Here is a 24,665-nt window from a genome sequence, read left to right as displayed (position 1 = left end):
CAAGCTCTGATCCGAATAGTCCATAAAACTTGGCTTACCACTCCAGAAAGCATCTTCATTTGCAAGCACCAAGTCCATGCCCATTCCTCCAAAACAAAGGTTCCAAAAGACCAACATCCACATGGCCAGGTACATCTCACCCCACTTCTAGTACCAAGTTCTGTAACAGACAGCTTCAGGTTCAATGAGATGAACTTCCAGACCAGGTGCAGTTATGGAGGAAGGGATTTATTCAAGCCTACAGATCCAAGGGAAGTTCCATAGTGGCAGAAGAAGCCGGCCTGCCTTCACAGGCCCAAGCAGAGAGAGGGAAGTACAAGCCTAAAGGTCAAAAGCCCTTACATAAGAGGATATGATATCTTCATATCAGTCTGGCCACAAGCACATTAAAGTCATGTTTACATATGAACCAATGGGACGACAAGAGGCACTAACAAGGGATGGTCAAGGAATGCATGTGTCATTCATTGCTTTTAGTGGACTATTAATGTGACCATTTACAAAGTTTAGACTACCTAGTTCTGATCAAACTAATTCTACTGAAAATAGGAAACCTCGTTTGAACCTTAGTAATAAAAAACTTGGAAGAAAATATTGATAATTGCAGAGCTCTAATAGAAAACATGGAAGCCACTGAGACTTCTGTGCTTAATTACAGGCTCTTCATGAGCCAGATGAAAATGATATAGTAAAATTTATAAATGCATATTTCTGGTTATGAATGTTTCCATTGGAACTGTGGGTTTACATCCACTGTTTTTATTGATAAACTTAATTCTATGTACTATACACAGATGAAACAAAACTACTCCAAATAGCAAGTCATTTTACATCTAAGCCTCCAGAATATAATGAGACACATCTGCAACTGATAAAGGAAAACCCTGACTCAGTAACCAACAACCAAGGAGATGTATTGATATATTTATATATCTATATATAGCATATTCAATAAGAAAATAAAAACCAACAGGGACATACATATGTGTAACTATCCTATAGCAAAAATGTAAGAGGATGGGGCTGAAGAGATGGCTCAGCAGTCAAGGTGCTTGCCTATAAAGCCTAAGGACAAGATTTCAACCCCCAGTACTTAGGTAAAGCCAGATGCACAAGTAGCACATGTGTGTGGGGTTTGATTGCAGTGGCTGGAGGGCCTGGCATGCCCATATTTGTTTTTTTCTTAACCAACTTCTTTCTTTTATAGATGAGGCTATAAATAAATCCAAATCTCATTAGGGGCAGATACCAAACAAGGAGGAACTTTCCAATGAATGATTTACTACTACTAACAATCCCCCTTCAAACAGCAAACTGTTTTAGAGTCATTTCTATAATTTGGCTAGCAAAAAGTAAAATCAGGGCTGGAGAGATGGCTTAGCGGTTAAGTGCTTGCTTGTGAAGCCTAAGGACCCCGGTTCGAGGCTCAATTCTCCAGGACCCACGTTAGCCAGATACACAAGGGGATGCATGCATCTGGAGTTCGTTTGCAGTGGCTAGAAACCCTGGTGAAACCATTCTCTCTCTCTCTCTCTCTCTCTCTCTCTCTCTCTCTCTCTGTCTGTCTCTCTCTCTCTCTCTCCCTCCCTCCCTCCCTCCCTCCCTCCATTTGCCTTTCTCTCTATCTATCTGCCTCTTTGTCTCTCTGTCACTCTCAAATAAATAAATAAAAATGAACAAAAAACATTAAAAAAGTAAAATCACTTTTTTGTTTTTTTATTTTGTTATTTATTTATTTGACAGAGAAAGAGGGGGGAGAGAGAGAGAAAGAGAGAGAGAAGCACATTAAGGCCTCCAGTCACTACAAACTCCAGACACTTGTGTCCCCCTTGTGCATCTGGCTAATGTGGGTCCTAGGGAATCGAAGTCAGTCCTTCGACTTTGCAGGCAAATGCCTTAATTGCTAAGCTATCTCTCCAGCCCAAAAATCACATTTTTTTTCATAGCCTGTTGTACAAACACAGCAATTTACTAAAGACAGCATATTCTTTAGTGCTTAAGCCCATTAATTATAGGTCAGTGCCTGTAACCAATTTCTGAAGAATTCTATCTGCTCAAAGAAACATAACCAAATTGAAGAAGTCAACTTGGAGTGATTTCTCATTTATTTTGATTTACTACATGTGCTTTAAAGGACTAAATATATTACATCAGGCCCTTTTTGATAATAAAGGCTAGTCTCCCCTGAGTAAATTTCAATTGTTTGTTGTTGTTGTTGTTGTTTTTACTCCTATAATGAAGAAAAATGTGGTTTATGAAACAGGCATAAAGCAATTTATAAAACTAGGAATATAAAAGGATACTTCAGTTTGCAGACTCTGGTTGGTATTTAAAGAAAGCTAAACAACAAATTTTGTACAGTATTAGAGTTGCACATATTTAAAAAAAGTAGGACACAAGAACAGATCAACAGATTGCCAATAAAACCAGTTAGAGCAAGATCATAACACCTTATTATACAAAGATGAGCAAACAAAACAGCACAGCCATTCCAAGCACTGTGGAGGTTAGATACTTGGGTAACTAATCACCAAGGATGCTTAACTAATAAATAAGACAATTATACTGTAAACTCAGATTCAACCACCATATTATTAAGGAACATCTAGTGAAACTTCAAAATCATTAATAATCATTACAATATCTAGATAGAAATTTATTTTGAAATAACTGATGTCCTTTAAGATGTATAACTTCATTAATTATCCAAATTATCCCCATTTCCCATGTGAAAATTCCTTCAAAAGCAGTATTCGAATTCTTTTTAAAGCTCAAATGTCAATTCAAACCCATGTAGATACTATGATCTATTTTCTTTCTTTCTTTCTTTCTATCTATCTATCTATCTATCTATCTATCTATCTATCTATGAAATCCCCTGCAGGATGTCAAAGTGGAATGTTCTTCCTTCATAGACACAAAAAGGGACACTAGCAGTGGATTGTGAGAGATATAGGAATAAATAATTTGAGGACCAGCATGAGTTTCAACTCTCTGGAAAGAAAGTACTTTAATAAGATTTTCTTTGCAGTTCTGAAAAAGCCGAGTATTCAAGTGTAAAGTGCATATTGGCTGTTTCTCTTATGCCATACATGGAAACATATGGCCTAAAACTGGAACATTACAAAAACAAAAAATACAGGAAACCATTTCCTAGAAGGGTTTTTTTTTTTTGGCATTTTTTAAAAAGTACAAAACACTTTGGAACAAATACATCAATAATTTGGAGAGAAAAAAATAAACTAACAAGTGTGGAAAATGAAATTAAAAGGAAATAATCAACTATGTATTATTTGGTTGGACCTGATAATAATGGGGGAGGCTGTGCGTGTTTATTAGAGCAGGGAGTAGAGGAAAAATCTTGCATGCAAAATTGTTCTGAAACAAATTTAATTTTTATTTAAAGTAACGAATTTATTTATTTATTTATTTTAGGTAACATATTTTTTAAATATTATTCTTAGACCTACAGGAAATGCAGACTATATTCAACCAGAAATTGGATAAATATACTAAAGAATTCTTATTAAGTAAAACAAATGAGAAGGCAGTATATGTTTTGAGAGAAATACTAACAAATCAATAGCATAAAAACAGCATGATTGTAAAATGAGTAAAGTGCCTAAATAGTAACTCTGAGAATGAAAGCATAACAAAATATATATGAAGAGGTATTCAATTTCACTGATTTTTAGGAAAATACAAATTAAAAATGTAAATAGAGATGACCTCTCTTACATTTAAGAAGGCCATCATAAGAAAAGATAATGGTGGAAAGGGCCAGGAGAAAAGGAACCCCTAGAAATTATCAGAGAAAATAAAAATGAGTGTACAGCTGGGCATGGTGGCTCACACTTTTAATCCCAGCACTCGGGAGGCAGAGGCAGGAAGATCGCCTTGAGTTTAAGGCCACCCTGAGACTCCATAGTGAATTCCAGGTCAGCCTGGGTGAGAGCAAGACCCTACCTTGAAAAACCAAAAAAAAAAAAAAAAGAAAGAAAAAGAGCGTAGACAGCATGGAAAATAGTATGAAAGTTCCTCATTGTCATAGTCAGCTCCATCCTGCCAGGATAAGTCTCCTGACAGAAACAGTTTCTTGGAGGAATGGGATTTATTGCAGGCTTACAGATCCAGGGCAGTTTCCATAATGTAGAAGAACCTGGCCTCCTTTCACATGTCCACGCAAAGAGAACCACCACCACCAGTACCACCAAAAGCGAGCACCAAAACTCACGGCAGAGCTCAAGAACTCTGAATTAATACCCCCAGGCTAGAAACAGATCCATCTCCCATACACCTTTGGACTGGACATCAGGATCCACCCCCAGTGACGCTTCTTCCAGCCAGGCAGCTGGAAATCCAAGATACAGTTTTAATGAAACATTTGAATCTATTGGTGGGGGCGGGGGCAAAGAGGTTATTACGTGGAATATATCCACAATTCTTTTTTCATTTACAATAGAAAGTATTCTTGCAATTTGTGAGAAATTGGGGTGAAGGTGGAGGGTATTATTCTGAGTGAAATAAGCCCGTCACAGAAATGAAAACACAGCATGCTTCCTCTTGTATCTGGAGTCTGTTATAAAATGCCTGACACATGGCAACAGAGACTGACATGCTGGCTACGAGAGGGAAGGAGAAGTAAGACATAAGAGGAAGCAAACCCAATGTATAAAAATGTGTACAATAGATAAATGTCCACAAATATGTAGAATTAATGAATAAATGTACATACAGAAAGTAGAAAAATGAGCTATAATGATGGTATTGTCTTACAGGTAGAAATAACAACAAAAACAAAAAACAGGTTACCATATAGAATGATGGATAAATTTATCTCCTTGGCCATTTTTAACAACTTTATTATCATGTAGTATATGTAAGTATATACATCAAAAACATCTCCTTCCAGCCGGGTGTGGTGGTGCACGCCTTTAATCCCAGCACTCAAGAAGCAGATGTAGGAGGATCACCGTGAGTTCGAGGCCACCCTTAAACGACATAATGAATTCCAGGTTAGCCTGGGCTAGAGTGAAACCTTACCTCAAAAAAAAAAAAAAAAATCTCCTTTCTACATAATAAATATAACACTGGGCTGGAGGGATTGCTTAGTGGTTATTATACTTTCATTTGCAGTGGACACAGACCCAGACATGCTTGCTCTCTCTCTTTCTCTCTCTCTCTCTCTCTCTCTCTCTCTCTCTCTCTCTCTCTCTCTCTCTCTCTCTCTCTGTGTGTGTGTATGTGTGTGTATAGATAGATAGATAGATAGATAGATAGATAGATAGATAGATAGATAGATAGATAGAAATACATATATATATAAACATATATATATGTATTCTATTTAAATATATATTCTCTCTCATTAACTCTCTCTCAAGCAAATAAAATCTTTTTGAAAAATTGACCCAAACATGATATCAAAATTAAATTGTTCCATGTTAAATAAGATAAGAGATATGCTAAAAAATAGTTTCTTAAATTGAATAAATCAGGGCAATTGTCTTGGGTAAATTATTTACTCACTCCTCATCTTAGTTGAATTATCTTTAACAACTATGACGACAGAAAATACATGAAAAGTTCTTTTTTAGAAAAGAGTTGAACATCAAGGAGAGTCTCTTTTTCATCAGTCGCCTTCAGTGTTCCTTCACCGTCCTATCCTACACAACAGGAGAGTAGCTTCACAATGGAGGAGCACCCAGCAGCAAATGGGGCCAAAGCCAAGTGCCAGGGGCAGGAGCCGAGAAGAATATGACTGGAGTACGGTCACTTGTCTTTTGTTTTATTGTTTTTCCTTTCACTGTTAAGCTATAGGAAGAATCACGTAGAAGAAATCACTAGTGACTTCAATGAATGGCCAACATTTTTGTAAAATTTTGTGTCTAATAACATAAATAGCATTGATGGTGAAAAGAGAATTACTAGTAGAACCAGGTAAATAAGGGATTAGACCCTGTTTCTATTGTTTCTTATCATTGCTTTAACCCTAAATGATCACATTGGACATATGAGAAACAGGTCATGGCCCTCCACCCATGGTGGGTCCCTCAGCAGTGAGGTAGGCTGGGAAGAGGAGAGATGATCTAAAGAAGAAAGCACTGCACACATTGGTCCCTTTAAGCTCCAGGATGTGCTGAGACATTGCCATAATGTGGGGAAGGGCTTTCTAAAGAACAAAGTGAGTGGGTAGGTCAGGGAGATGGTGGAGAAGAGCTGCTGAGGGTAAGCACCAGTCAAAACTAGGAATGTATGAAAATATGAAAAAATAAGCCGGGCGTGGTGGCACACGCCTTTAATCCCAGCACTCGGGAGGCAGAGGTAGGAGGATCGCCGTGAGTTCGAGGCCACCCTGAGACTACAGAGTGAATTCCAGTTCAGCCTGAGCCAGAGTGAGACCCTACCTCGAAAAAAAAAAAAAGAAAGAAAGAAAATATGAAAAAATAAGTTACCTTACATGCTACTTTGATAATAAAATTAAAATATATCAAATCGAAGTAAAATGTTTGAGGGAGAATAGGTGTCATTGAATTTGGTCTGTTGGGGGTCTAAAGTCCTTGGAACAAAGTTGAAACCCTCTTTCACCTTCCCAGGCTCAGCATAACCTCTTCTTCCCTCTAGAGTCCGTTCTTTAGCAGTTCCCTTACCGCCCTGCTCACCACTCCCCCCCCCCTCCACACACACTATGCTACAGGAATACTGACATGCACACAAGGTTTCTGATGTGACTTGCACCACCTTCCTCTTTCATCTCATTATCCAGTTCCATTCGCTCTTCATCACCTCCCTGCACCTGGCTACCTGACAACCTCCTCAGAGCTGAGTCGACAGCGTCAAGCAAACTTCCTGGAGTATCCAAGCGTACAACACGTCGTCAAGAGCCGGATGAATTGAGTCTCGTGGAATTGACTGTACTCATGCAGATTCTGAGCACCAAGACCTTCAGCGGGACTGAAGGAGACAAAAACCGGGACAGGCTGATGTACAAAGTTCTCAGATGTCTACGGTGCCTGCCTGCAATGCCTAGGGAGCAGAATTCGGTTCTCCAGTTCCCATGTAAAAGCAAATACACAAGGTAGCACACATGTCTGGATTTTGTTTGCAGGGGCCTAGAAGACCTGACACGCCTATTCTCTCTCTCTGCCAGTCCTTTAAGCCCAGCAATTGGGAGGCTGAGGTAGGAGGATCAGTATGAGTTTGAGGACAGCCTGAAACTACATAGTGAATTCCAGGTCATCCTGGGCTAGAGAGCCATACTATCTCAGAAATATAAAATAAAATCCTATTGAAATGCAAAGACACAGTCACTCTTTCTAATTGCCCCCAAGGAGAAGAAGAAGGGGTAAAAATAAAGAAGGAAAAAATCATGATTTTTAAGATCCAGCATACATAGTTAGAAAAACGTGTATAACTACCATGAAGTGGGGCATGAGGAAAAGAGGGAATGACTATATCTAATACTCTAAAAAGACACTGGAGAAAATTAAATTTGCACTTGGCCTTGCATACGTAAAAGATTTCCAGTTGGCAAAGCAGGAGAGAAGCATAACGAGAACAAGAAAAAAAAAAAAAAAAAGCATGTTCAAGGCCAGCAAGTTGTTAACGATAATGGCATGTTCGGAGAACAGCGAGAAGTTCAATGCCATATTTAAAAATAAAAGCCTCACTGAGTTACAATGGCTTATAACTGCTACCCTCCATCACACCTCCTTCCTTAAGCATGCTGCTTAAAAACATTGCCTGAGTTCTTCCTCCACTTCCTCACCTCCCACACGCCCCCACCCACAGCAAGCTGGTTGCTTCTGCCACCATCAGCAAACATGTCCTTGTTCTTAATGTAGTGACATATTGAGACAGTTTTCATTGGTTTTACCAGAAAATAGGAGACGGTTATCATCTCACTACTTTTGCAATACTATCCTCTATTAGCACTCTTAAATACCAACACTATTTTTTTTTCTTTTGTTGTTACTACAGTTCTCTTCATGAGACTAGAGACTTGCCCATGCAAATCATTGTACATGGAGCGATAACTCCTGGAAAATGTATGGGTGTAAAAAGAATGGGTAAAAATCTGTTCTTAAATCTAGATATGCAGATTGTCTGTTACTTGCCTAGAGAATTAGCCTCTCCCAGCGTTACAATCTTGGACAAGAACATTAAATTGCTGTCATTTTTATTTTGAAAATCACCTTATGTTCAGAAATTCTGGCTATCTATTTTGTAGCTTATACAAAAGAATGGAGAGGATATTAGGAAAGGTCATTCTGTCCTTACCAATCCAAAAGAGTTAGAGAAGATGTTCCAAGTTCCCCAACACTTCCTTTGCTTTCTCTTTTCTCTGGAACTGTGATTCAATTCCCAAAGCTCCATCCTGTGTTTCTACTCCAACCCTTGCATTCAGAAGATGAATGGGGCTGGGCTGGAGAGATGGCTTAGCAGCTAAGGTATTTGCCTGCAAAGCCAAAGGACCTCAATTCGACTCCCCAGAACCCAAATAAGCCAGATGCACAAAGGGGCACATGCATCTGGAGTTTGTTTGCAGTGGCTAGAGGCCCTGGCGCACCCATTCTCTCTCTACTTCCCTATGCCTCTTTCTTTCTCTCTCATAAATAAAAATAAAGTTAACAAAAGAAGATGATGAATGAGGTCATCAGTTTTATACTTGGAAACCTTTTAAATTAGTCCAAATCCCTCTACTTCAGTACCACTTTCTCAGCCCAATTTTCTCTTACCTGAATTACAGCAGCTGTCCATTTACTTTGTACTTAAGATTATTCTGAGAATACAGAAAAATCTGACTCTGAACATACCTTATACCTTGTGCCTAACTCCCTGGCAATTATAGATGTTTATTCTGCACTTGGAATAATGCCATATATGCATAGTATTAAAAGGCTAATGCGGGCTGGAGAGGTGGCTCCGCAGTTACAACACTTGCATGCAAAGCCAAAGGACCCAGGTTTGATTCTCCAGGACCCAAGTTAGACAGATGCATAAGGGGATGCACACATCTGGAGTTTGTTTGTAGTGGCTGGAGGCCCTGGTGTGCCCATTCTCTCTCTCTCTCTTTCTATCTCTCCCTCTTTCTCTCTCTGTCTCTCTCTCTTCCTCATATTCTGTCAAATGAATAAATAAATAGAACAAAATATTTTTTTAAAGGCAGATTTGGGTTCTAGAGATGGCTTAACACTTAAGAACTTTGCCTGTGAATCCTTAAGTAACCAGGTTTGACTGCAGTAGCTAGAGGCCCTGGTATGCCCATTCTCTTGCTATTTGCCTGTCCCTCTATTAAGTAAATTAATTAATTAATTAATTAAATATTTTTGGAAGGCAGATGATTATACCCCATAATGATCAATTATGAATCCACAGACCTTATCAGGTAGGAGGAAACTAGTTCAGTGAAGACTTCAGGTGGTCTCAATGCAGGTACCTATTGATCATATATTTGAAACATTTTTACCAATTCTAGGACAGGACTGGAAAATATTTTCTGAGTAAATGAATTTTCTCTGAATCAAACCTTAACTTTCCCAAGCCAGTATCAGTAACATGCCAGCTTTAAAATGGATGAATGTTATTACTTTTATATCTGATATTTAGCATTTGCTTCATCTGTCATAGGTTTCATAGACCCACTATGTGGTAAGGGTAATAAGTAAGTTCAGTATGATATTATACCAGAGAGTAAAACCCAGTGACTTTCTAGATTCCTGTAAGATGTTAACTACTGAGCTACCTACTATCCCACTGTTAATTTTAGGATTTCAGAGATACTATGTGCTGTGTTTCATAGAGGGAGAAAAGTATTAACTAAAGGGGTAGCTATAATTATAAATCAAGGTCACACTGATGTGCTTCTTTACCTCTCAGTTACCTGAAGGTACACACTGGAAGAGAAATCACAAAACCTTTTGAAGTTCACATTACTCAGTTTCCCATTCCCTATCACTTTGTAGGAAACAACCACCCATATTCCTAGGTTGTTAGTACGGGGGGCGGGGGAGACACAACAAATTTCAGTGTGCTGACAATGTTGGAAAAAAGTGTACACATTCAGTGAAAATGTCCACCAACGTAGAAAAATCCATCCTATGCATGAGGAGAAAAAGAGCAAGGGTGAGTTATAGATTGCTATTATACACCCACCTACTACAAACTTTGTCAACTGTTAGCAGCCTACTGGTGCATTCTAAAGTTTAATTACCTTCTTACTCATTAATTTTTAAATGTTGAAATAAAAGATTTTTAAATTAATGGTAGACACTGTAATTAGAATCTTTAATTACCATTTAGATCTACAACTTTCTTTGGACAATTACACTGGTTAATGATTATGTGATGTGTGTGTGTGTGTGTGTGTGTGTGTGTGTGTGTTTTCTTTGGTTGTTAATTATATTTGCTATATTTCTTCTTTCTCTCTGGCCAATGTCACAACAAATCTACATAGCACTGACCTGAACAGGAGATCTTAAGGTTTGAGGTTTTGCTTTAGATCATGCACATTTCATAGATATATGCAATGTGACATAGAATATATATCATATATATAATATATATGTCTGCAATAGCTATGCTACTAAACATGAAATTAAATAAGTTCTTCATTTCATTTTTTTTTGTTTGTTTGCCATAAGTAATGCTTCCTGGAGACATTAACTGCATGTCTCCACATCCACTTTATCTTGGAGGTAATGAAATGGGTGTGCTTTCCTTTCCCATCACAATCATCCCTCTGTTCTGATTGCCACAAAAAAAAAACCTGTCTGCATGAAATATAAATTCATACTTTTCTTCATTGTTTCTCTTATTTGCCAGAAAAAAGGAATGTCGGGAAGGCAAATAGTTCTGATCATCATGAAAACAAAATAATTTATTTCCATAAAAATCTATGCTTAAAAAAAAAAAAGCCCTGACCTTTAAACCAAGCCCTTCAGTCATCCAGTGGCTGAGATAAGAGGGTTTCTGAGCATCCAAGGCCAGCCTAGAGATAGAGAGTGATTTCCAGGTCAGCCTAGGGTAGAATGAGACCCTACCTTGGAAAAAAAAAAAAAAACTTAGTTTATATTAATATAAAACAAGAAAACGATGAGCTCTGTCTCCTCTAGTATAATTAATTAACATCTGACTCTACATGTATACGTGAGCTTTATTACACATAGTACACTTAATTTATTCAGAGTTAATTTTCTATAGATTCATCCTTCTCCAGATTTGGACCAATATCAAAGAGAACATTTTCAGGGATCACAGTCTCTTCCTCTAAATCCCTTCTCCATCACACATTATTGTGGGTACTAATAGTCAACGAACTGCTTTTCCCTCTAAATCCACACTCTCTTTCCTTAATGGTGATAAGAGGCCTTCTTTCAACAATTTTCCTTTCTCAACCATTTATTGTTAGGCCTTGTCAGTGAAGGCTTCTGGAGAAACACTCTGTCCTCAGCAGAGAAGGAAGCTCTCCTTTCTGGTTTTTCTCACAATCTTTCTCTGGCAAAAACCTCAAAAGTCTAGCATACTACAATACAATGTCTTTTCACCTGACAAGAGATTTCTTAGGACCTCTTCAGCACTTCCTCTCTCATGACTCTTCATCCCCTAACTTGCCATGGAAGGTCTCCAGGACAGAACTGTTACCCCTCTTCACTGAGAAAGGAACTCAATATCTGGGCAGAAGGGGTTTGTAATTAATCCTCCTCCCTTTCCCTTTAAAAAGGGTGCCAGGAGAAGTGACTGCTGTCCCTTCATTACTTCCGTACTTCATTTTTGTAGTCATTTGTTACCTCTTTCAGTGACTAAGCACTTTTTACTAGTTAATAATTCTCAATAACCTGCTCCAATTCCTGTTACAGATTATGTACTCTCACTAAAATCCAGGGTTGTAGTGTTTTTTGTTCTCAGACTGCAATCTAAATATTCTGTTCTTTGATTAGAATAAATGGAGGGAATATGTTCTGATCTCTGCCTAGAATCTGAGGATGAACTATGTTTTGATCTCTGACTGTAATCTTAGGTTGAAGTATGTTCTAATCTCTGACTGGAGTCTGAGGATGAAGTATATTCTTATCTCTGGAATCTGAGGATGGAGTATGTTCTGATCTCTGGAATCTGAGGATGGAATATGTTCTGATCTCTGACTGGAATCTGAGGATGGAGTATGTTCTGATCTCTGGCTGGAATCTGAGGATGAAGTATGTTCTTATCTCTGGAATCTGAGGATGTAGTATGTTCTGATCTCTGACTGGAATCCAAAGATGTAGTATGTTCCCACTTGTGGTTCTGTGATTGATTAGATCTTCCTTGAAAGCATGTTTTGCAGCCCTGTAGTAAAGAACGTGTACAAATGGAGATAGCGTAGGAAATGAAGAAAATTTATAGGTGTTTTTAAAGCTATGTGTATTAAAGTAAGTATAGCATTTATGAAAATGTCTATAGAGCCTTGAAGTCAATCATGAACCAATTTAAATTTTGAATATTTATGTTTGGATAATACTTCTATATTTGATATGGGCACAAACAACACAAACAAAGCAGGAATCATGTACCTTCAAGTATAAAAAAACTAACAACAATCTTAGTGACCAATATTTTTCCTAAATGTTACCAATTATAATTCCTTTCAATTCATTCCATTCTGTATACTGTAAATGTGAGAAGATTCTAATGTTTATCATTAGTGGTGGGATTTACTACCCCATAAGAATTACATGTTGACTATCACTAATTATTTTTAAAATTTTTATTTCTACTCAAAGATGACAGGTTTTCTAGGTTGAATTCTTATGAGAAGTATTATAAAATGTACTCTATTCTAATATTTTAACTTTATTTTATTTGTTGTTTCCGAGACAGCAAAAGAGACAGAGAGAGAAAGAATTGGCACACTAAGACTTCAGCCATTGCAATTGAATTCCAGACCTAGTGGATGCGTACAACTTTGCACTTTCCTCACCTTTGCACATCTGGCTTGCTTGGACTCTGGAGAATCGAACATGTGTCCTTAGGCTTCGCAGGCAAGAGCCTTAACTACTAAGACATCTCTCCAGGCCTAAAGTATGTTCTACTCTTAATGACTGTATACTTGACAGTAACCTTTTTAATGTCTCATTGATCCCAATAAGTGGTTAGGAGGCAGGAGCCATAGCCTAGTAGTGGAGTGATTCTAGTAGTAGAATGGGTTTGTTCCCTACAAGGAGGAGAAAATGTGGAATAATAAAAATGAACACACACAAATATAAAGAGAAAAAGGTTGATGCATGGAGATGAGTAGCTTTTGTTACACAGTGGATTATCCCCTATTGTTCCAAATTATGTTCTAAGTAAGGGAGCTTCAGAATGAAAAGGGCTCCCTTCCATCCCCCATTGTAAACCCAAAAGAATTTTAAATACCTTGCACTGTTTATTAACTCCCAGCTCCTCAAAGGTGAGTTCCCTTCTGCCCCTTGGTACCCCTCATAATATCTGCACTCCAGTCAAAGCAATCAAAGGACGTAGAGATTGGACATTTGTTATGATGGAAGGAAAAGCCAGTTGTTGTTGTTTTTTCCATGATAGATGTGGTATTTCTGTTCACAAATGGAAAGGCAGGGAGATCTTGAAAGATGGACTGAAAGTATTCCATAGTACCCCAAAATAGTAAATTTCTGCATTTTTTGTTTATTTGTTTTGTGTGTGTGTGTGTGTGGAGAGAGAGAAAGAGAGAGAGAGAGAGAGAGAGAGAGAGAGAGAGAGAGAGAGAGAGAGAGAGAGAGAGAGAGAGAAATATCAGGTGAAAAGACTTGTAAACTTTTGTTTAGGTTATCAGAGTAATTGAAGACATTGTGAAGAGATGACATGGTAGGGGAAGGGACAAGAGCTTCTCCTCTAATTTTGTTGACTGTATGGCATGATGGCCCTGCGGTATAAGATGCCTGAGGGGCAAATAAAATATTGAACCATCAACTTGCCAGAAAGGAACAACATTTGCAAGAGGAATTCAAGCCATGTAGGTGTCAGCTGGAAGAGAGAATCTTACAAGGTAACAATGATCAGATTATTGTTTCAACAAAAGCTCTATTACAGACCACTATAGTTATCAATAAAAAAGGACTAATTGCTAGCATCTTCATGCCTAATTAAAAATTTTCCCTAGCCCACCAGTTTCTAACACACCAGATAATCTTTCTTCTCCCCTCCATGACATTTTAAATAAACATTAATGAACACCAATCCCCACAGGACCCAATCATACTAAAATCCTAGTTTTGATTGATTCATAGGCAGTTTGTATGACACAACCTTCCTAAGCACCCATGAGATTATCTTTGTTTATAAAACTGACCACACTATGTAAGAGACAAATATGTATAAAACCCTATAGCCTTATGAGACTTGTAATATTTTCTCTAATACAAGAAAATTATTGAAAGTAAATGATTATTTTTCTTTTATTTATGTTTAAATTGATTACCACATTACAGCTCAGTAGATAAGGTTTGGAAAACACTGTACAATATGAAGGGCTGACTTGACCATGGAAACTAGAGCTGTGCATTATGTACACGTAGGTTCTCATCCTTAAATATCTGTAAAACAAACATATTGATTCTAACTTCACCCCCCCCCCACAATACCCAATATCTTGAGAAAAAAAAATACCTGTTGATAAAAAAAAAAAAAAAATCAACTCACCATATCTGTATCTGAGACAGGGCCAAAACTGGTCACGTAGATGTTAGTGAAGACTTCAGTAATGCTGTCTAATATGGAAAAAAGAAATTGGATATAGATTTTATACAGTGAGACCCATAGGAGAGAGAAGGGGTTGAATATATGGCATAGTGAGAAAGCTGGGTGATAATTTTAAGCATGTAACTTTCCTCTTTCTTTCCAGTGTGCACATATAACAAAGAGCTATCCCTAGACGTCCTCTCACATTTTTTATTCTGAAAGAATATATGATTTTTGATTTCTTTTTAAAACTATTTTGTTACTTATGAATAGTTTCTTAGAAATCATCTTAAATATACTGTTTCAAAGTAATACTGATAATAAAGTATGCTTATCTTTGGTATTCTAAATATGATGATTTCAATAAATATATCAGATGTTATTTTAATATGACAGAGACTCAGGTTATAAATGAACATGTCTTTCCCATAAAGTGCAAACACATTGTTAATCAGTATAATTAAATGTAACTCACATGAATACATAAAGCCTTATCATTGAGTGACTTTCATCAACTACATTGGATTATTTCCAAACAAGTTTACCTTTATTGTGTGCCTTCAACTTTCTGAGCTGCTAGGAGGGAATTGAATTGGTTTCTAAAATTGAATAACTTATAAAATGTAAAGCAACTTTTTATACTTTATATTAGTTTTATTAGTTTTCATTATCATACAGAACAGAGAGCTTCATGGTGACGTTTTTGTTGTTGTTGTTTTTTTTGAGGTAGGTTCTCGCTTTAGCTCAGGGTGACCTGGAATTCACTCTGTATTCTCAGGATGGCCTCAAGCTCATGGTTATCCTCCTACCTCTGCCTCCTGAGAACTGGGATTAAAGGTGTGCGCTACCAGGCCCGGCAAATTTACAATTTTAACTATCTCTTTTACCTAGACAGGGTCTCACTTTAGCCCAGGCTGACCTAGAACTACAAATCAAGTGATTTAGATCTTTGATTTTAAATAAAGCTAATGGTTATGGGAGAAAAACTAAGAATAAATTTAAAAAACAAAATACCATTGATTGTTTTTGTAAGGAAGATAAAAACACATCATTCTATCATTGTGAGCCAAATGTCTAACTGTTAACTTTGTAATCTTGCACAAAAATATTAAGAAATATTTTTATATTTTTATATTTTCCTACAGATCAGTTTACAAAGAGATTAGACTGTGTACAGACTTTGAATTTGTTTATATGCAATTTTTTTTAAGACAACATATTAAAAAATCAAAAAAATGGGCTGGAGAGATGGCTTAGCAGTTAAGCGCTTGCCTGTGAAGCCTAAGGACCCTGGTTCGAGGCTCGTTAGCCAGATGCACAAGGGGGCGCATGCGTCTGGAGTTCGTTTGCAGAGGCTGGAAGCCCTGGGGCGCCCATTCTCTCTCTCTCCCTCTATCTGTCTTTCTCTCTGTGTCTGTCGCTCTCAAATAAATAAAATAAAAATAAATTTTTTTTAAAAAATCAAAAAAGTATTAATTACCTAAACACATTATCTAAAGACTTTGATTGTTTCTTGTGGCAGTTAATGTTTTTGAACTAGAAGTAAAGTAATCTGCATGGAACACCCGTGCTATAAGTTATCTGATCATCCCTTTACACACATACATTGGTGAATAGAAAAATAAGCAAACGTGTGTAATAGCACACAGCTGGTGGAGAAGAACCCACATGATCAGGCTTCTGAGTCATCAACCTAAACCAAGGCATTGCACCAGAATAAATGATCAACCTGAAACTAAAAGTAGTTGTGTATATTGTGTGATGTGGGTTGTAGTAGTTTGTGCACATGTATGTCAGTTATGTGTGTCTTGTGTACACACATGTGGAAGCCACAGGAAAATGACAGGTGTCTTCTTGATCATACTCCTGCATTGTTTTCTTGAGGTGGAGTCTGTCTCTGAGCTTGGAGCTGTAGTTTTCTGTGAGATTAGTTGATCAGAGAGAGTTCCAGTAGTTTTGCTGTCTCCACTCCCCACAAGACAAGAGTTATAGCACACATATCAAGGCGCAGCTGTTTATTTTTTTTTAATTTTTATTTATTTATTTGAGAGCTACAGACACAGAGAGAAAGTCAGATAGAGGGGGAGAGAGAGAATGGGCGCACCAGGGCTTCCAGCCTCTGCAAACGAACTCCAGACGCGTGCGCCCCCTTGTGCATCTGGCTAACGTGGGACCTGGGGAACCGAGCCTAGAACCAGGGTCCTTAGGCTTCACAGGCAAGCGCTTAACCGCTAAGCCATCTCTCCAGCCCAAGGCCCAGCTGTTTTTTAATGTGAATGCTGGGCATCAAACTCAGGTAGTCTTGGATCCTATCAGATTACTGGCCAAGGAAACACTCTTAGCAGCTGAGTCATCTCCCCAGCACTAAATAAAACATCTTAACTAGTATATATTTCTATTCACTAAATACCCTATCTGTAAACATAGTAATAATGCACTAAATGACTCTTATATGATATACTTTGATATCTATATATAAAATACTTTGGGGTCATTTATTTTCTGTGAAATAATTGAAACATTCAGAAAACGGCAGAGGATGTGATCATTTATTCAACAACCACCTTCAGCAAACATTAATATTTTGCCAAGATAGAATAGATTTGATTTTATAAGAAAGAGTGCACTGTGTCTTTCTCAGTACTGTCTCCTGGCTATTCCCCTTTCCTGCCCTCCACTGGAAGATGCCATTCTGGTTTCAGTGCCTTCACTTTCTTCTAGGTTGATTTCCACTATGGTTCTTGTTATCAATTTTATGATGGTTTTCTTTTACAGAAATTCATACATATAAATTCCTACTTGACCTGTTACACTGTTGGTATGTCAATGTCAAAAAATGTAGTAGATGATCAATTACTTTGACGGTATTCATGGTGAATGTTAAGCTTTGAGTAACTCAGCATTAAGAATTTGATTGTGGGGCTGAAGAGACGGCTCAGTGGTTAAGGCGCTTGCCTGCAGAGCCTAACTACCAGAGTTCAATTCCCACATGCACAAACTGGCATATGAATCTGGAGTCTGTTTGCAGTGGCTAGAGGCCCTGGAATGCCCATTTTCTCTGTCTATCTCTTTCTGGTTGCCAATAAATAAATAAATAAATTGTATTTTTAAAAGTATTTAATTGTGGCTTTCACAGAAACAATGCTTTGTTAAAGTACATCTTTCCTTTTCTTTTTACTCTGTTACTTCACTGGGAACATGTTGACCAACTTTTCACCCTCTCTTTGTGAGTAAAGCATCTGGGATTTTGCTGTGGAAAATAACACATCTTTCCCCTATGTGCAACAGCAATTGTGCATGGCCATTTTAAATGTTAATGGGATATTTGGGAGGTGGAGTATAGGTAGACTACAAGAACTGCAATTTAAAATAGTTTGGTTATTCAAATATGAAATACCTAGTAAATGATAGATAAAATGTTGAGCCTTTATAATGTAATAACCAACAGTCAAGACACACTCCCTGTACTATAAAAAGCTAGAATACTGGTTGCGGAGACACAACAAACACAAACCAAAATAAGATACACACATAAAAATATATTAAGGTGGAAAAACAATGACAAATTCTGAATATTACTATGAGAAATTACAGGAAAAAAGTGAACATGAGACCAATATAATAGAAATCTTGATGAACCCCTTCTTTGAAGAAAGAATATTTTAATACAGGCATAAAGGCTGAGAAGCAGTCAGCCATCCCAGAAGAGGACAGGTGATAGGCAGTGTGAAGGTCAGCATGTCCAGAAAGTTTGAGTAGGACTTGGGAGGGTGACTAAAATGCAGAGGCTATGCAGGTCACCCGAGTACTTATTCCTTTGTTTTGTGACCCATGTGTCCAGCGAATCAGAGAATTGTATCATACATTAATGTAACAGTTGCACCCTGCTCTAATTCCACAGGGGGAAACAAAAACAAAACATAAGCAAAATATATTACAGACTCTGACAAACAGTGTCACAAAAATCTAAAAGTGATGTTGTAGCATTTCATGACCCCCGCCTTCCCTCACTCTGCCCACTTTCCTTCCATTTTCTTAAGGAAAGACAAACCATCAGCTTTCCCAGCAATCACTGAATTCCAAAAAGAGAAACTTCTCTAACCAGATGTGAAAGTAGCTCTATTATTACCTGCACAAGGCCTGTATAATATTGGGCCCACCAACAGGCTGTTATGGGTGATGGAGGAGGTCAAAAAAAAAAAAAAAGTACATTAAAATGGAAGAAAGAGAAAAAAGAGAGGGTTCAGCGGAGGGAAGTAGAAAGGATGGAGAAATGGGGTGATGGGAGTATATTATGTAAACAGTTAATAAAGTTTTTCATTTTAATTTTAAAAAGTAAATCTAGACAGGCATGGTGGTGCACACCTTTAATCCCAGCACTCGGGAAGCAGAAGTAAGAGGATCGCTGTGGTTCAAGGCCACCCTGAGAGTACATAGTGAGTTACTGGTGAGCCTGGGCTACATAGAGGAAGAAAGTATTTTGAAAAATCCAAAATAAATAAATAAATAAAATATAAGACAATGAAAGAAGAAAAAGAATGATAATGAACAAATGAAAGCCAAATACTTATCAAAGATTGCACTTTGAACATAAAAACCTAGAATATATATTTTTTTTAATCTGCCAGTCATTTGCCCTCATCATGCCAAACACTCTCCCTTATCCTGATCGGTTGTTTCTAGAGCCATACATCCATTCAGACTGCAGCTCTCAAAATCCCAACACCAAGGACTCCTTTCTCAGCCTCCCTTGTGAGATAAACAGCTATTATTTATTCATGGTTATCAACTGCCTTGCCAACTTTCCCTAAATGTCCACAGTGGGAAAATATCCCTTCCCATAGTTGTGTTCTGATAACGCTCATAAGCCATGAAACTATTGCCTTTCATGAGTACCTACACTTTCCATCTTCAGATCATTTCTTACTCAAGTTTTGAGCTAAACTCATTTTTCTCCTTCTGACTCCCAGCCTACAATTCCCTATAGTCATGAGTTAGGAACAATACCAGCTTCCTCTCTGCTTACCACCAGCATGGCTTGAAGGTTGGTCAGTATTTAGCACTGAACAATGTTGTCTTCTTTCTCACCCAGCTTACAACTCAAACAAATAAGAGTAATTTCCTTCAGTTATAGGAAAAACAAAAAACAAACAAACAAACAAACAAAAAACCACCTCAGTGTTTTAAATTATTTTGTCTGGGATATATTTATTTATTTGTGTATTTGAATGATACACATGCAAGCATAACTGTACAATACACACTTGCACATAAATAATAAAGATTGATATGTCAGGATTAATAAGTGAAACAAAATTTCCCTCCATGAATAATTCACATAATACTAGGGGGGAAATACCTAAAAAAGGGACCGACTGTTACTTTCAAGACCCCACAGAAATCAACAGTTACCCACTGTGGAGAGCCTTCCTATGGGGATGAAAGAAAGGGGGCATAAAAATAAACCCAGTGGAAATATGAACAATTTGCAATATGTTCATATATATTAAAGCTCTCAAGAGGTTTGTTTTAAAAAAATTGTAGTCCAGTAATAAGAAGACAATATGCCAATGCCAAAAGACATGTCTTGAAGAAATATATCCAGGTAATTTTTACACTTTGTGGTTTTTCAAAGGTGGTAATCATAACTCTAAAACAGCAAAGTGCAGGGAAGATATTCCTGATGGAGAGCCCTATGTGCAAAAGTCAACTCCTGCAAACACTTAGGTTTGGTGTATGAATGTCCTGAGCATATATAGAAGGATAAATTATCGCACTGGGGAGAAAGGCTCAGTTGTGTTGACAAAAACAAAAATGATCTGTCACAGTTATTAGAAAAGTGCTGCTGTAATTATGGCCACATGGGATTATCAAGAGATACTTGAGTTGTAGAACAGTGTAGGCAAGGCTATGTGGTTAGAAATGCTATGTCCCGTTGATGACAGTGGGCAAGCCAGATGTCAGAGAGTGAAGATTGTGGAACCATGATGAAAGAAGTCCAGACAAAAGAGAAGGAAGAGATTTCTATTAAGAAAGATTAGATCAGATGAACAGATAAATTTTTGTTTGCTTCTTAAGGTAATAGTGTAATAATTTTATTTACCTTGATGATTAAAGAAGATCAATAGCAGCTTAAGATGTAAGTTCAGTAAAGCCATATGGTCATAAAACAAATGAATGAGTACTAGGAAATAAACGAATGGAGAGGACATGAAAAAAAATAATGCAAGTAAAAACATTTGTTTTAAATGCTGTAAAAAGGGATTCCCAGTGAACTCAAGAATAGTTGGCCTGTGCTGCATAATGTAACATGTAGTAGCAATCAAACTTTCAAAGCAAAAATTTATAACATTCTGCTAGGGCAAAACCACACTTTTAGTAAAGGATTGATGCACAGATGATACTCACAGCTTCTCCCTCCCACAAATGAACACACCAACGCTTTAAATTGTATTTTTTTCTCCAGATGGCTATATTTAATTTGCGAAGCTAAAAACATATTAGACAGGACAAAATGTAAAGGCATATATCATCTCAGAGAATGTTTACAGGTATCAAATAAAAATAGGATACATTCATTATCTGATCAAGATTCTAAGTCTTTCCTAGAAAATGTTTAGCACTTCCACTTCAATGGTAAAGAATTCAGAGCTAGCTATAACCCAAGCCACATGCAACCAAACTAGAAAGGTTTTAAATTCTATGATCAATTCTATATTTAAAAGCAGTTTTTTTCTGACATCTATGCACTCCTATTTACCTTTAATATGGAATCATTTACAAAGGCCTTGTAACTTTGTTCTTTATCATTATGTATATACAGATAAAAATATTTGATGAGATGAAGGAAATAGAGTGGTGATATACTTCTGTGTATGGATTTTCGGAGCAGTGATTCTCTCAAAAATAGTAACATTCCAAAGACCTACCACTTCCCATTGTTACTATGCTTCGAATTCCAGTCATCTATCTATGGGAAGACAGCTTCCATTCATCTTTCCCTACTGTCTTTCTCATTTATTTTTTTTTTAGAAACATATGCAGTGCAATGTGAGTAATATGAAATTCACCATTTAAAGTACATCATTAAGTTGTTTTTAGTACAGAATGAAGTTGTGCCACATCATTACTACTATTTAAGCATATTTTTTTTTACCCCAGTGTAGAATATTCCTCAATATTCATGCCATATTCTTCCTTCTCTTAGGCTCTGGGGAGAGCTACTAACTTATTGCTTAAGTCTGTGTCTCTAGATTTTTCTATTCTGTAAATTCCAGTTTGCATTATGAATGAATGTTAAATTTTATCGCAGGCTTTCTCTGCATCTTGTCAGATGATTGAGACATTTTGTTCTGTTAATATGCACTATAGAATCAGCATAGTTTCATATGTAGAACCAACTTTTCATAATTAGAATAAATTTCATTTGTTTTGGTGTACAGTTTTTTGATCTGTTCCAGACTTGATAGTCTCATATTTTGTTAAACTTTTTTCTCTATATTTGTAGGAAATGTTTATCTGAAGATATATTTTTTTTTTATTTTTGAGATGCTCGCTCATCTGGCTGAAGTTACAGGACAATATGGGATGCAAAGAATGAGATAATAGTATTATTTTATGTATTTGAGAAACACTTGCAGAGGATAAGGGTTAATTTTGCTTTAATATTTGGTAGCATTCATGAGTGAATTTGTCTGGGCCTGGACTTTTCTTTGTGGAAAATGCTTCAACAGTTATTCTTTTTTGAGACATAAGCCTCAGAAGTACACTGTAAATAAATGTATGAATATACATGAGTATATTCACTTATATTTATGGTGTGTGTCTAAATTCCCAATTTTTTGCCTGTAATTTCTAATTATGATACTTTGTGGTTTAAATGCATATGTTTTATACTTTTTATTTACTTTAAAAAGAGAAGCAGAAAGAGAAAATGGTTACACCACAGCCTCTAGCCACTGCAAATGAGCATCAGATTGCATGCACCACCATATGAATCTGGCGTATGTGAGTCCTGGGGAATCGAATCAGGGCCCTTAGACTTTACCAACAAGCATCTTAACCACTAAGTAATCTCTCAAGCCCTATTTTATAATTTTAATTTTAGATATCTTCATCAACATTCTATTTTGGTGAAATTTTGCTTTTATTCTGTTTATTCTGGAACGTTTTTTCATCTAGTAAACCTTATTTAAATTGTTGTCTAGAAAATGTGCTATCAAATTTCTTTCCTCTTAATTTTTTAAAATATATTTTATTTATTTATTTATTTGAGAGAGGGAGAGAGAAAGAGAGAGAGAGAGAATGGGCATGCCAGGGCCTCCAGCCACTGCAAACAAACTCCAGATGCATGCGCCCCCTTGTGCACCTGGCTTATGTGGGTCCTGGAGAGTCGAAATGGGATCCTTTGGCTTTGCCTTAACTGCTAAGCCATGCCTGCAGCCCTGACATCAAATTTCCTAAAGGGCAGTTTGCATTGATTTTGTACATGACACATATTTCTCTGTTTCCTTGTATGAGTCATATTTTGTTGAAAGTTTGAAATTATAAATACTATGATATAATAATTCTGAAAATCTGAAATTCCCTCATTTTCCAGGATGCTCATATTCGTGACTTACCAAAAGGAAAAACTGACTTCTGAATAAAACATAATAAGGTATTTCTTTAATTCTTAGAATGCACTGGGCATGTAGTGAACTTTATATAAATACTTGTTAACATAAAATAACCACAAATATACTTAAATTAGTCATATTAGAAAGTAAGCTATGACATTAAAAGTAAAACAAAAACTAATGGTTGTGTCTTCTGAGTTCATTTATGTGTTCCAAGAATATAGAATACTTTCTAGAACATAATTGGTTTAAATAAATTTCGGTTGGAATCATTCAATAAGCCTGTGGTGGTTTGAATTAGTTGTCCTCCATAAACTCATGGTTCCTAGCTGGTGGAAATTTGGGAATAAAGTCTTCCTGGAGGAAGTGTGCTGTTTGGAGAGGGAATAATGCGTATTGTAGCCAGTTCCCCCATGCCAGTGTTGCTTTGGCTCACTCTCCTGCTTCTCTTTTCCACCTGCTGTGGCAGAGATGATATCTTGCCTCTGCTCATTCTACCCTTTCCCCTGCCATCATGGAGGTCCCCTGAGTCTATGAGCCAAAAATCAACCTTTTCCTCCTATCAGATGCTTCTGGTCAGGTTTTCTTGGACCAGCAAAAAGAAGGTAACTGCAACACAGCCTAAGTTTGCAATAGGAAAGGTGGAATTGAGGCTGGTTTCCATTACCAAATTCTATCTTCAAGAAATAAAAAATAGCTGGGGGTGGTGGTGCATGCCTTTAATCCCAGCCCTCGGGAGGCAGAGGTAGGAGGATCGCCGTGAGTTCGAGGCCACCCTGAGACTACAGAGTTAATTCCAGGTCAGCCTGAACCAGGGTGAGACCCTACCTTGAAAAAAATTTTAAAAATAAAAAATAACACATTTTAAAGATCTTGGGAAAACGCATATATGTTGAAAGAATATTTAGTTCTAACCAGCATAAAGAAAGGTGCACATTTAGAGATCCTGGGATGAAAAATAATTGTATATCATAAAAGTAAAATAAAGTTTCAATGAGGGAGCAGAGAGTCAGCTGGAGACCAGAACAATGAGACCAGTGGCAATGAAGTCACCAGTGCTTCATAACTGTGTATTCATGCACAAGTAGTCTGATGTATAAAATATGACTCTATGTAACTCATAAGCTTGTGGCATAAATGAAACAAATTTAGCCCATGAAATCATGTGGCATTGAAAAGGATATTATGACTTGTAATTTCTTTGTATCTGTATTTAATTGGATACGTATAGGCTGTGAATGCATACTAAAGGCGTCTTGATTCAAAATTACCTAAATCAATGCACCTCATGTTTGTCATCTCTGAAGCCAAAAACAAAAATAATAAGAGAAA

General features: G+C 37.0%; 1 protein-coding gene across 7 annotated transcripts in view; it reads right to left on the bottom strand.

Moving 5' to 3' along the window:
* Window positions 1-24,665, bottom strand: part of Gabra2 (gamma-aminobutyric acid type A receptor subunit alpha2) — a 136,023-nt gene that overhangs the window by 55,727 nt on the left and 55,631 nt on the right. For 4 of the 7 annotated variants that reach the window (XM_045130088.1, XM_045130087.1, XM_045130089.1 and 1 more), the window contains one exon: window positions 14,677-14,744. The exons of the other annotated variants lie outside the window; for them this stretch is intronic. In XM_045130088.1, the coding sequence (XP_044986023.1) occupies window positions 14,677-14,744 (68 nt within the window). The remainder of the gene's footprint in view (window positions 1-14,676; window positions 14,745-24,665) is intronic. 7 annotated transcript variants of the gene reach the window in all.

The sequence above is a fragment of the Jaculus jaculus genome, chromosome 11 (assembly GCF_020740685.1).
Source record: "Jaculus jaculus isolate mJacJac1 chromosome 11, mJacJac1.mat.Y.cur, whole genome shotgun sequence".
Lineage (NCBI taxonomy): Eukaryota > Metazoa > Chordata > Mammalia > Rodentia > Dipodidae > Jaculus > Jaculus jaculus.
The sequence above is the reverse complement of the archived record's forward strand: the minus strand, read 5'-3'. Positions and strand labels throughout refer to the sequence as shown.